The sequence below is a fragment of the Phodopus roborovskii genome, unplaced genomic scaffold (assembly GCF_943737965.1).
Source record: "Phodopus roborovskii unplaced genomic scaffold, PHOROB, whole genome shotgun sequence".
NCBI lineage: Eukaryota > Metazoa > Chordata > Mammalia > Rodentia > Cricetidae > Phodopus > Phodopus roborovskii.
In genome coordinates this window covers 18,805,692-18,818,344 of record NW_026126469.1, presented here as the reverse complement: position 1 = coordinate 18,818,344, position 12,653 = coordinate 18,805,692, and the positions used below count along the sequence as shown (strand labels likewise).

The following is a 12,653-nucleotide window of genomic DNA, read 5'->3' as shown; positions in this document are numbered from 1 at the left end:
AGGAGCGGGGTACGAGCGCTCTCCCAGCCGCAAAAGTTGTGTGAGCCGCGGGAGGGCAGAGGCGGCCCCGGCGCCACCACACACGCCAATCAACTCGGGCGGGTCGCGGGGCGGGCGGCTCCTCCTCGGTTGACATCACCCGCCCGCGCGGGGGCCCGGGGGCGGGGAGAGGGCAGGAAGAGGGCGGGGGCGGCCTGGGTCCCCCGGGTGAGCGCACGGAACCCCCGGGTGAGCTCATGGAGCCCCTGCACAACTTTTGTTATGGGCCCACGCCCTGGAGCATCGCTTTGGATTTTAGAGGAATGGAATCGGGTAGGAGGTGGGGCCACTTTCGCAGCTCCTTGGCCACACAGTAGGTCTGTGAAAAGTAGGTCCTGGTAATGTAATTGATACCAGGTGAGTATACAGCATGCGTTCAGAGAACAGAGAAGTGGAGCTTTGACCCTGCTGGGCACCATGCGCCCACCAGCATTGCCCTTAAAGATCTGAAGAGGCCCTACCCACTTCTGCCTTTTGGGTCCCCAGTGCTAGTGATAAGCTTGTGTCAGCCACATTAGGTGCTGAGGAGGGAACCCTCATCTTCTTTAGGGTTCATAAGCCTGATTCCCTTCCCATGTTGTTACTGTCTTTGGCTTACACCAGAGTTCTGTGGAGATGTCGCTGCTGGGACACTCAAACAGGCCACAGGGAAAAGAAAACTGTGAACTGAAGCTGGGGGAAGGACAAACACATAGCTAGGAAAAAGACAGCAATTTGCAAATTAAAAATGTTACACAGCTTAGACTGAAGTTAAAATGAAACCTTTAGGGAAGATGTTCCAGGACTGGGTGTCAATAAATTTGCTTGGTAAGTAGAGTTCTGTGTGTGTATTTGCCCCCAGAAGACAAATGATACAATGTCCAAAATTTGGGACCCAAATTTTGCCAAAGGGCAGCTTAAAATGGGGGTAACAACTTGCTTTAAGACTGTAGAAGAACCCACCAATTAAAGGGTTTCTCACTGAATGACCATGTTTGGAGTTGTCAATAATTCAATGTCTCAACCAAAATGAAAACCACAGCTCCCTTAGGATGCTCTGGGGTCCTTTGTCTGTTTACCAAATGCACAGGAAAATGGGCATGTCTCTTTCCCCATTTCCCTGCCTCCATGACCCACCTCCAGGGAACCTAGCAGATCATAATGTCCAGGGCGGCTGCAGATGGGCCTAGACCCATTTCTGGTGACTCAGTACAAGTGAGTCATTTGGCAGAAAACAAAGGATGCTCCATATAAACGAGCTTGCCTTATACACATGAGCCACAAAAGAAACCTAAGTTTCATGAAGTGTTCAGACCTCTCAATCAATCAGTCAGTCAGTCAGTCAGTCAGTCAGTCAGTCAGTTCAAGCATGGACCGAACTCAACATCTCTGGGCACAGCTCTTGTTAAAAGGCAGCAGCCCAGGCCCAGCTAGACAAGCTCCAACAGGCCAGTACACTGTCCTCAGGGGCTCCGGTCACTGCAGCTCCCTCCCTTCAACAGAAAGAAAGACTAGGCAAAGACCAAGTCACCCTTTCAGGCAGGCAGGCAGGTTTAAGGGGTTAAAAGACTGTCCAGGCTTCTCGAGTGCATTCAGACAACTAACTCACTTGGGAATCTTCCCTTTCCTGCCAAAGACCCAGGGCATTGTACCTGCCACCTGCCTCTCCCCTAAGCATCAGGTTTATCTCTCAAATCTCTCTACCATCTAAGTCAATGAACATTCAGAGTAACTGCCAGCTTAGCCAGTGGATAAAGGGGAGACATGGGAGAAACCTGCAAAGGTTGACCACCATGTAGATGGGTCCTAGAACTTTTTCATCTCCACCCTGAGGACAGAAACTTGCAAACAGTAGTCAGCCTGGTCTTAGAAACTGCTTCTTTTCCTGATTTTTACCACTGTTCAGCTAACCTGTGCCATACTTCATCTATAAAACAGATTATCCTAGATGATTGCTAAGAAGTGTCCTGTCCCCCATGCTTTAAGGTACAGGGGCAAAGCTGTTGAAACAGGTGCCTGAGGCCTGAGAAGTGGGGGCACAGTCGAGCCACCAAACCGGACCATTCTGTGGGTGCAGCTGAAAGAAAGGTGTATTGTACATGTGAAAGAAAGAATAACCAGAGGTATTCGGGGAGTCCAAAGCAGCCATGGCTGCCTCTCGGGGATGCAGGGGTGAAGGAAGAGAACACTGGCCTTGGGAGCAGAGGGGGGAAGTGGGAAAGAAGATCAGGGAGAGAAGCAAGAGTGGGAAAAGCTCGCCAAGGACAGGAAGCTGCAGGGTGGGAGGAGAGCATGGTGGAGGGGGAGGTGAGCAGGGCCAGAAGGCTAGTGTGGGGGCGGGCTTTGATATTCATAACAGGGACCTGTTGCTAGGGACTAGAGAAGCCTGGAGGTTAGTGTTGACTCAGGTATATAACCAAAGCTCTACACCAAGGGAATTGGCCCTTCCTGGCAGGCAGGTATCTGAAGAATGCCACCAGCAATCCTTCTAGTCGCTGCCTTTTGTGACAACAATACAGACAAGAGTCCCCATCATCTCAGATGACTTAGAAGAGTGTCTCTCTGGAGCCAGGAGTATAAGAAGATGGCTTCACAGATGTAGTTCAGTGTTGGGAGTCTGTTTATTGATCCAGAATGAAACATCTCAGGCCAAATCCGAGGGAACTATGGGCTAGGGCTGCGGAAGGAGGTGTGAGGGCACACCATGTGGCTGCCAGGGAAGACAGCAGGAATCCGGTGCCTCTATCTCTGGACACTACATGGAGTCAAAGAGTTTACAGAAGCATTCACGCCTTGGTTTGCAGTAACAAATAGGACTCCCTCATTCGGCAGTGTAACCCCATGATGTTTCATTCATGTTCACCCAAAAGCCTTTCACACTGATGTTAGGTCTACCAGGTGGCTCTTTCTCGCAGTCTTTTAGGGATGTGCAATCGCCTTTCTACAATCCATGGCTTCCAACTCTGCTTTGGGATTCAGTGTTCCCATGAGCCAGAGGTGAAAAGAACATTGAGGTAAGCAGGAGAAACTCTGAGGAGCCAGGCCTGGGAGGGGCATGCCCCACTTCCTCTTACTCCACTAGGGAGAACACGACAATGGGCTTCACCCAGCTGGGAAGGAAGCTGGGGAATCTAGCCTAGACACAGAGGCAAAGAGGAGAGGAGGGGTCTGGGTAGATTGCTAACAGTGTCTACCACATGGAAGCGGGTACATGGAAGGGAAGGCAGCAGAAAAGTTTCCTTCTGTGTACAAAAAGGGGAGTGAATCAGGTATCTCAGCAGCTTAGCTACTTGAACATTCTATAGTTGCGAAAGATGCTCCAAAATGGATAAGCAGGACAGGCTCCAGAGCAGCATGCCCTCTGTCCATTGGTCAGACCTTAGGTTTTCTCCAAGTTCTCTGTCCCTAAGCTGTTCCCATCCCTCAGCCAAGTCAAGTGATTGCTATTGACTTCCGTGTCCCCAGTTGTTCATCGAGAAGCAACCTATTACCTTTCAATGCTTCCCTAGGGCTGGTCTAAGGATATGATGGGGTCTTCTGAACACCACCATGCTCTCCACACAACGCTCTTACCTGCAGGGCCTCTCAAGTGTGCCCACTCTGCTCCTGAGCATAGTGTCAGTATGGGTCAGCATTGCCGTGGCTGGGACCCAGTGGTGACTGCATGACAGACCATTCCCAGGATGCCAAGATTCTGGTGACTTGGGGTTCCAAAGGTTGGCAAGCTGGTCAACAGACACCCAAACTGAGCTTAGCCTGGAGTAGGCGCTAACCTTAGGCAACACTGGAAGGCTGGCCAGTTTCTCATGCTAAGCCATCCTGGGTCTTGTTTATTTGTCCTCCCATCTGTTTGTCTCTCCTCCCACTCAATTTATGAGCTGCTTTCTTGGAACTTCTGCACTTTACTCATCTTTTACCAATAGAACTCAACACAATGTCTTCTTTCATTTAGTCATTCAGTAAGTATTTCTGCTGGGACTACCCTGTGCCTGGCTCTGTGCTGGGGGTGGGACAGGTCTCTGGATGCAGAACTTAAGGGTTTGAAGGAGACAGCCATCAAAAGGACATCACTATAAACCTGGGTCTATGGGAGGGCCCCGAAGGAGACCACTTGGGAGATCATGCCATCTCCCTGTAAAATGAGGTTGAGCTATGACCTAGCAGATCTAGGTTGTTAGACAGATCCAAAGAGAGTTGGAAGAATATGTATGAGCCTGAAGGTAGGAAGACTTGGAATAAGGTAAGTGTAAAAGAAAAAAGCAAACCAGGAGCTGGAGAAATGGCTCGGAAATTAAGAGCACTGGCTGCTCTTCCAGAGGACCTGGGTTCAGTTCCCATCATCCACCTGGCAGTTCAAACTGTCTGTAACTCCAGTTCCAGAAGATCTGACGCCCTCTTCTGGCCTCACAGGCACTTCATGGCTGTGATGCACAGACATAAATGCAGGTGAGATACACAATTACCTAAAATAAGAATTTAAAAAAAGTGAAAAGAGTGAGAGAAGAAATCCAGGATGGCTGGAGCCCAGCAAATGAAGAGGAGCAGGGATGTGACCCGGCCCAAAGACTGAGACTACTTATACCCAGGGATGTCCAGCAGCACATAAAAGAACCTGCTTTAAGAGATTAGGAAGTCACTACCAGATTCTAGCTCAGAGCCAGTGGATGGAGAAGGGTAAGGGTGACATGATGTACAATTGGGCATCACCATTCAGTGATGGGAGGGATGATCCAGAAATGAGAGCTGGTATGTAGACTTCAGGAATTCAAGTGAGGAAATGACAGTTCTCAGACAAGAGTGGCAGCAGAGAGTCCCAAGGTTGCTATGCATTTGAGAGGTCATAGGAAGTAAAACTCCACAAGCAATGTTGACCAAGGCGTCCTGAGTCTCTGGCTTGTATGGTTGGACAGGTGTTGGTACCATTCACAAGGAAGAGAGGGCAATGGATAAGTAGTAAGTCTTAGATGTTGAGACCATGTGGCAGTATCAGGTATGCCTCTGAGCCTGCGGACTTGGAACTGAGAGAAGTCCAAGTCCAAGGTCTCAATCTAAGTAGAGATAAGCTCACCTAGGGAAAAGACAACTGTAGTCAAAGAGCCCCAAACATGAGCTCTAGACGGCCCCCTATGACATGCCCCAGAGAGAAGGCCCTGCCAGAAATGAGACTGGAAAGGACCCGTGGAGAGGGTGTAGGAGAGCAGGGGTAGAGGGTGTGGTTTTGTTGAGTGGGTGGTGGTAGTGTCATCAGAGTCAAGGGAAGGAGGGTGTGGTCAACAGTGTATGACCCCAAAGAAGGTCAAGTAAGAATCCATGGCTTTGGCAATATTTGTGACCAGGGATCATAACAAGAATAGTGACTGAAACAGAAGCCACATGGTAGGCATGCAGAAGAGTGAGAGGTGACACCCAGCTGGCTGAGAGAATGTCTCAAGAGGGTTGGATTCAGTGGACAGAGCAAGTTAGACCTGCAACTCCAGGGGTGAGGACTGAGGGAGCTGTGCTGTTTTTGGTGCACAATTTGGGCAGGGAAGGAATCTACTTGGAAGGGAGAAGGATAACGGTGCAGGAGAAGAGGTGGTGATGGCAAGGCAGAGTGTGCAGGAGAAGATGTAGGAAGGGATGCCGACTGCAGCTGATGCAACAACTGGAAGGGAGGATGGAGCAGGAGAGCAGCATCCAGCCAAGGGTCTGAATCTCCAAGTAAGGCAGGAGATGAGGCTATCCGTGAGATGAAAGAACTCAAGTGTTTCTGGAGGAGTGTGAGCCTGTGTAGACACACAGCTGGTTTCCTACCAAGGTACCACCAATGTGGGGGCTCTTAGGACAGCAATCTGTCCTCTAACACAATTCTAACTGACAGGCATAAGGCAGGAGCCATTCTCTCCTCTTCCTAGCAATCCTTGGTTTGCAGTCTGTGCCTCTGGCATGACATGGGCAACTTCCCTCTCTATGCAGTATGGCCTTCTTTTGAGGACCTGGGCAGTGGGTCTTTTTTAACTTGATTACATCAACAAAAACTATTTTCAAGTAAGATCACATTCACATATTCTAGGAGTTAGAACACAAGGGATACTATTCTGTCCAATCTAAAAATAGTTGTTGTAATGACATGACTTAGACTTGTCAGGGATCAGACTGGAGTGGTGGGGTCATGGAAGAGTGTCCTGCTACTCAGTGGTTACCCAATTTGTTCCCCAGCTGGTCAGCAGCTGTTCTTGAGGCAGCTCAATGCTACCCACCACAAAGAGCCTTCCTTCCCTCCCACTAGGGACAAAGACTTCTGGCCTCTCTTGTCTACCCCTCCCTTCCCATCCCAGGCTGAGTCTCTGCATGCCTTTTGACACCTTCCTCTGTCCAAAGATCTACTGTTCAAAAGGCCCACTGCAGGCCAGCTGCAGAGCTGACCCAACCTCCAAGGAACTGAATGAGAAGAGGCAGAACCCCAGCCTCTCATGGAACACATGCTGCTTCTATGCTGTTTTGCTCAGAGTTCCAGGAAATAGAGGGCCTTGGGGATTCTGACCGAAGAACTGAAGGAATAAACCCCCTTCTGTATTTTTAATCCCAAGGAGAAGCCTTATTGTCCCCTTTCTGGAATGTCAGGAATGGTCTGCTTTTGTCCAGACAGAGTTAAGCTATGGCTAGAGAGACTTTCCCTGCTGTTTCTTGCAGATCAGTGCTAGGCTTAGAGCTTTCGCCCTTCAGAGCCAAGGTGAGAATGTAAACACCCAGTCCCTCTGGAAACTGGCTGGGACCTTCTCCAGGGAGGAAGGGTTGCTCATGGTTTGGCCATGGTCCCAAGCCTTATGTACAGCAATGCTGAGTACCAACTTGCAGAGCTTGGGGTGGATCCTCAAGTGACCTTCCGTTTCTCCTCTACCCATTGGAGAAGGCCATTCCACTCCAAACAACATTCCTCCGATAAAATCAGTTACACACTGTAAACGTCAAGGAGCCTGGAACATTTTCCTCTGGTGCAATAGGATTCTGATAAACCTCTATTTTGCAAAACCTTGCAGCATGAAACATCCTCCCTGGAACAGCAGGGAAATTCCTGGGATGCCTGGACACTGGGCAAAGTGGCCAGGGCCCCAGGGAAGGAGCAGAAAGTCCAGAGTCCCATTGTGGGCAGAGAGATTAGAGTGTTCAGCCATCAACAATAGTCGTGTGCTTCTCAAGAGAGAGATCAGGCACCAGTCTCCAAAGCTGCAAAAAAAAAAAAAAAAAAAAAAAAAAAAAAAAAAAAGAAAGAAAGAAAGAAAGAAAGAAAGAAAGAAAAAGATAAACTGCATTTACAACACTTTCTCTGCTCGCTTGGTCCAGGTTCACATTAGTGCTACACATTCACCTTCCAGCAGCCCATGTCTGCCACTCCCCTGGCCTCTCTTCTCCATCCCACTTAACATAAGTCTGGAAGTTTCCATCCTCCCCAAATCCTGCTGGACCCTAGCCAAGTCTTGCTAACTGTTCATAGGTGTCTTGTCTGCAGGTCAGTTTCTGGGTGTTTCAGCTTCTCTTTTTGTTCAAGTGCCGCTGGACCATCCTCTTTGTTACCTCCTCCTCAGCTTCTTTTCCTCTGTTTATGTCTTCTTTCCAACCAAGTCCCCAATATTTCACCCCTTCCCTTTCTAGTTCTGCTTAACTGCTGGTTGACACAGAACCAAATGCATCTCTCCTGGATCTGAGGAACATGCTTCCACAGGCTCTGCTGTGTGGCCTGATGACAGAGAGTCATTCATGAAGGCTCCAAGGATAAGCCACATGTACAGGAGTGTTCTGGGGAAGAACTGCAAGGAAGCTCCTTAAGCATGAAGGTAAACAATTAAAACCAGCTTCAAGAAGTCTCTGAAACTGACCAGATTCACTAGGCCTCTTCCCAACAGAGTAAGCAATAAAGATTGCATGAGAGTCCCCCTGGGATAAGCCAAGCTGAAAAGAACACTCAGCCCAGGCCATCTGCCTGGAAGAAGCAGAAACCAGCTGAGCTTCCCGGAAGAGGTTTAGATCAACTGAGTCACTTGGAAAGGACACTGTCCCACCTGTGGAGCTGCCTGCAGGCTGTGCAGTGCGCTCCAGGTTCCCAGCTTTGTGAGCTGTCACCCATGCTATGGATGAGCTTTGGTGTTGCAGCTGTCTTTGAGTCGTTTCTGCTCCTGTAAGTGACCCCTCACCCATATTCATGTAAGTAACCTCAATAAACTCCTTGGTTCACCAAATTGGACTTTGGTGCTGTCTGTACTGTGGTGGGATCCCTGTCTGGGGTGAGTAGATGTATGTGTAGTCTCTCCCCAGGAAAATTTTATAATACAACACCACCACATACACATAACAAGAAAAAAATACTTAAAATTATACATTGTGGTAATTTTCAACAAGGCAAAAGAAAACCAATTTATACACAAATAAATGACAGCATGTAAACTAAAGTTACAAAGTCAATCACATAACTCGATTTACCGAAATCCTTCTGTTTAAATGAAAGGCATTCCTTCAAAATCAGTACCTTGGGATGCTGTGTAGTCATTCCAGCAACATTGTCAAGCCTCAAAATGTGCTGAATCTGCTTCATTTTTTTCCCCCATACTCAAAGACAATTTAGCTTGGTGAATCCATTTATGCCCAGATTAGTCTCCATGTATTTGTTTGGGAGGTAGGTAGTGGGCTCCCCCAAACGCCAATTATAGGCCTTCCATGCCTCAGCTGAGAACTGGCAACTATTTCTGCTGATCAGTTTTCCTGAAGGAGCCCAAGTGTGTTTTAAGATGAGGGTGTGCTGGCAGCCTTAGTGAGATGTCTTTGATTCCCCTGCCTCTGGAGGAGTGAGGACAGCATGGAGAAACTCCAGGACAGGCCACCACTACACCAAGCCTCTCCTCTCAGGCACCTGTGAACTCCAAGGAGACAAGGCTAGAAGAGGCTAAGGCAGGCCAGGAGATGGTGCTTGCTTTGGAATCCACCCTGGTTTAGAAGAATGAGAAAGAAAAATTCTCAAGGCTCTAGGCAGATCAGAGAGAAGGCCGAGAGAGGTATGTAGAAGACAGGGAAGGGACCAGAAGAACTTGACAGGCCAGAGACAGAGTAAGGGCAGAGCTTTGTGGTTCTCTCTGCTCTGACTTGGACATGCCCCAGATCTGCTGTTGGCTGGAGAAGGTGTCCTGCTAGGTCTGTGGCTCACAAAATGCCACATGGTCTCCTGAAGCAGCAGGGCTCCTCTTGGCTCTGAAATTCCAGGCTAGTTAGTGCCAAGAAGCATTGCCGTTTGTGTGAGGTTTTTATTCTTCCTGTGCTGCCCACGGTAACTGATATGATTATTGGGGGTGGCTCTTAACGCTACTACCCACTCCCCCATCTTTGTCTCCTCAAAAAAAATTTTTTTTAAAAATAAAGGTCTCATTTTATTTATTACTCGGAACTCCATGGACTAGTTGGTAGGAATTCCATTCCCATTTCACAGAGATAAGTGACAAAAAGCATGTCCAAGGTTACAAAGCTAGTAATTGTACTAGAGCCAGGGCAACATCAAGTTTGCATTAGTAAACTCACCTAGAAGAAAGAGGTAGACCAGTAAGTCCATCTAAAAGAAAGAGGTAGACTAGTTGGTAGACTGAAGTGAGTCTGTTGTTTCTAACTGGCATCTCATTTATTCCTATGCACCTTGTTCCTTGGTTCAAAAGTCTTTTTGTATCTTCTTTTCTGTTTTAAGGTTTATATATTCTTTTTCTAAATTTTTATTTAAATTAACAACAATCTTACTTTACATACCAATCCCAGTTTCCTGTTTCTCCTCCCATTCTCCCACACATTCTATTGTTTAAAATTTAAACTTTATGTGTGTGGTGTATATGTACATGGTTGATACACATATGTGTGTGCATACTTCTATGCATGTGTGAGACTTTACCTGGCTTTTATGTGTGTGGGATTTGAACTCTGGTCCTCATGCTTGCACAGCAAGCCCTCTTACACACTAAGCCATCTTCTCAGTCTTTCTTCCCATATCTTCTAACAAACATGGTTTCAAATTCACTTCAGAATCTGGGTTCCTGCCTCCCTTGTCTCCCCAGCAACCCTGAGGTTCTCTTGCAGCAATGGTCATGGCTGCCTGCTGGGCGTCTTGGATATACATTCAGCCATTTGCTAAGTGAAGCCTTATTCTCCTCTGCAACTGAACCTGTCAGACATGGTAGGTAAAGGATATCCTCAAAGACGGCTGTACCCTCATACCAAGAACCCGTGGATATGTGACTGACACAGCAAAGGGACCTGGATGGGGAGATTGTGCTGGGTTACTAGCTGGTCCAGAATAATCACAAGAGTCCCTAAAAGCAGAAGGAGGAGGCAGGAGAGTCAGAAAAGCAGCTGTGATGGAGGGTGTGCTTGCTGGTGGCTAGGGTAAGGTGGAAGGCACAAGAGCAAGGAATAAAGGCAGCTCCTAGAAGCTGGAGGAACCAAGCAACTCAGTTCCTCTAGAACCTCTGGAGCAGTGGGTCTCGCCTTCCTAATGCTGGGACCCTTTAATACAGTTCCTCGTGTCGTGGTGACCCCCTACCATAAAACTGTTTTTGTTGCTACTTTATAACTGTAATTTTCCTACTATTATGAATCGTAAAGCAAATATTTTTGGAGGTAGAGGTTTGCCAAAGGGATCAAGACTCACAGGTTGAGAACCCTGCCCTAGAGACTATGGCTCTGTCTGTACCATCATTTTATTTCAAGACTCTTTTCGGGCTTCTGACCTCTATAGAGATGTCTGTAAGAGAGCATGTGTTTCTTGTTTCAAGCCACTGAGTTTTTTTTGCAACAGCAATAAGAAGTTGGACTGTGTTGGAAGAGTGCTTGCCTAACCTGCATGAGGCCTTGGGTTCAATTAGTTCATCAGTCAATAGTCCCCACACTCTTAGTTCATTAGTTCGCTAAGTTAAAAGGCAAGGAATGTGAAGTTGTCACCCCTTTTTTCACATGCTACTGGTGACAAGCCAGGCTGGGCCTTGGCTCTGCTTCCTCATGGAAGGGACTGTGGGGTCAGCACTTACACTCAGGAGAAAAGATATTAGACACCAGGGGCCTTGATTCAAACTGCTGATGTCAGTTGCATTTATCAGCTACAGATGCCAGCAGGAGCTTTATACACCCTCAGAGAATTAATCTAGAAACTGGGCTGGAGAGGTGGCTCAGTGGCTAAGAGAGCTACTCCACTCTTGCAGAGGACCTCAGTTCAAGTCCCAGCACCCATATCAGGCAACTCACAGCTGCCTCTAACCCCATTTGATACTTTGACATCTCTCTGACCTCCTTGCATACATGCACAGGCACACACATACAAATGAACAATATTTAATACATAAAGTGGCACCTTGTGTCCCATCTTTAAACTCTGGGTCAGAAACCTGAAGGGAATGATTGACTCCTGAGCCTCAGACTCCACAACAATTTAAATTGTTTATGTATGATGCATCTAATTATGTTAATCAGAGGGCGGATTATCATGGCCTTTGGAGACACTTGAGGAAGTAACCCTGTTCTGGTTTCCAGCCTTGAATTCTACAATGCTCCAGGGGACCTGGGCTGGGACTGGAAGGATGGCTGAGAGGTTAAGATCACTGGCAGCTCTTCCAGAGGACGGGGTTCAATTCCCAGCTCACAACTATCTGTAATCCTAGCCTCAGGGGATCAGACGTCCTCTTCTGGCCTCCATAGGCACCAAGCCTGCATGTGGTCTACAGACATACATGTAAGTAAAACATTCATACACATAACATACTTTTAAAACCTTTAAAAAACAAAAGAATGCTCTGGGGTTGGGCTGTACACACACCAGGCCAAGGGTGGGAGCTGAGGAGAGGAGTTCTTTGAATGACCTGTGATTGTATCTTTACCTGAGAGAGTTCTACACTTGCCTGGATCAGGTGAGGTGAGGTGGGTGCCAAGCTCTGTATATGAAGCTCTGATCTTAGATGTTGGAAGGATTGGCTGTCAGATGGGTTGACAGAGGAGTTAACGGGTAAGTAGACAGGTGAATTACTAGGTGAGTCAATCAGTGAATGGCTTAAGGGAGGAACTCATTCCTGGTCCCAGAAGGTCAAACAATCATCTTCATTCAGACATTTTCTCCTACACCTGTGGGCTGGTTGGCGAAATTTTGATTGAGGCATCTGCATGTGATGCCACATATACTAATGGGGCTGACAATTAAGAATATCCTTTAGGCCTCTTGTGGTGGTGCACATCTTTAATTCTAGCACTGGGGAAGCAGAGTCAGATGCTCTTTAAGTTCAAGGCCAGCCTGGTCTACAGAGTTAGTTCCAGGACAGTCAGAGCTACAGAGAGAAACCCTGTCTGGAAAAAAAGAGGAAGGGAGGGAAGGAGGAAGGGAGAATATTTTTTAGGATTACATGATAGCTAATCTTTGTTATTAGTCACATCTGGAATCAACTAAGCCCCAAGCAAGCAGTTGAGCACATTTTTTTTTTTTTTTTTTTTTAAAAGACTGGATCTATTGAGGTAAGAAGATCTACCCTAAATCTACACCTTCTGTTGGTAGCCGACATAAATTACATGAAAGAAGGAAGCTTTTGCTTTTTGCCTGCTTACTCTGATTTTCATTGGCAAGTTCATCTACCCTGCTGCCAAGGCAT

The 12,653-nt window shown here is 47.5% G+C and overlaps 1 protein-coding gene across 1 annotated transcript in view; it reads right to left on the bottom strand.

Annotated features, from left to right (window-relative positions):
• Positions 1 to 89: 89 nt before the first annotated feature.
• Positions 90 to 12,653, bottom strand: part of Slc12a8 (solute carrier family 12 member 8) — a 92,451-nt gene continuing 79,887 nt past the window's right edge. Inside the window, exon 11 of the mRNA XM_051191618.1 lies at positions 90 to 374. Coding sequence (XP_051047575.1) covers positions 90 to 374 — 285 coding nt within the window. The remainder of the gene's footprint in view (positions 375 to 12,653) is intronic.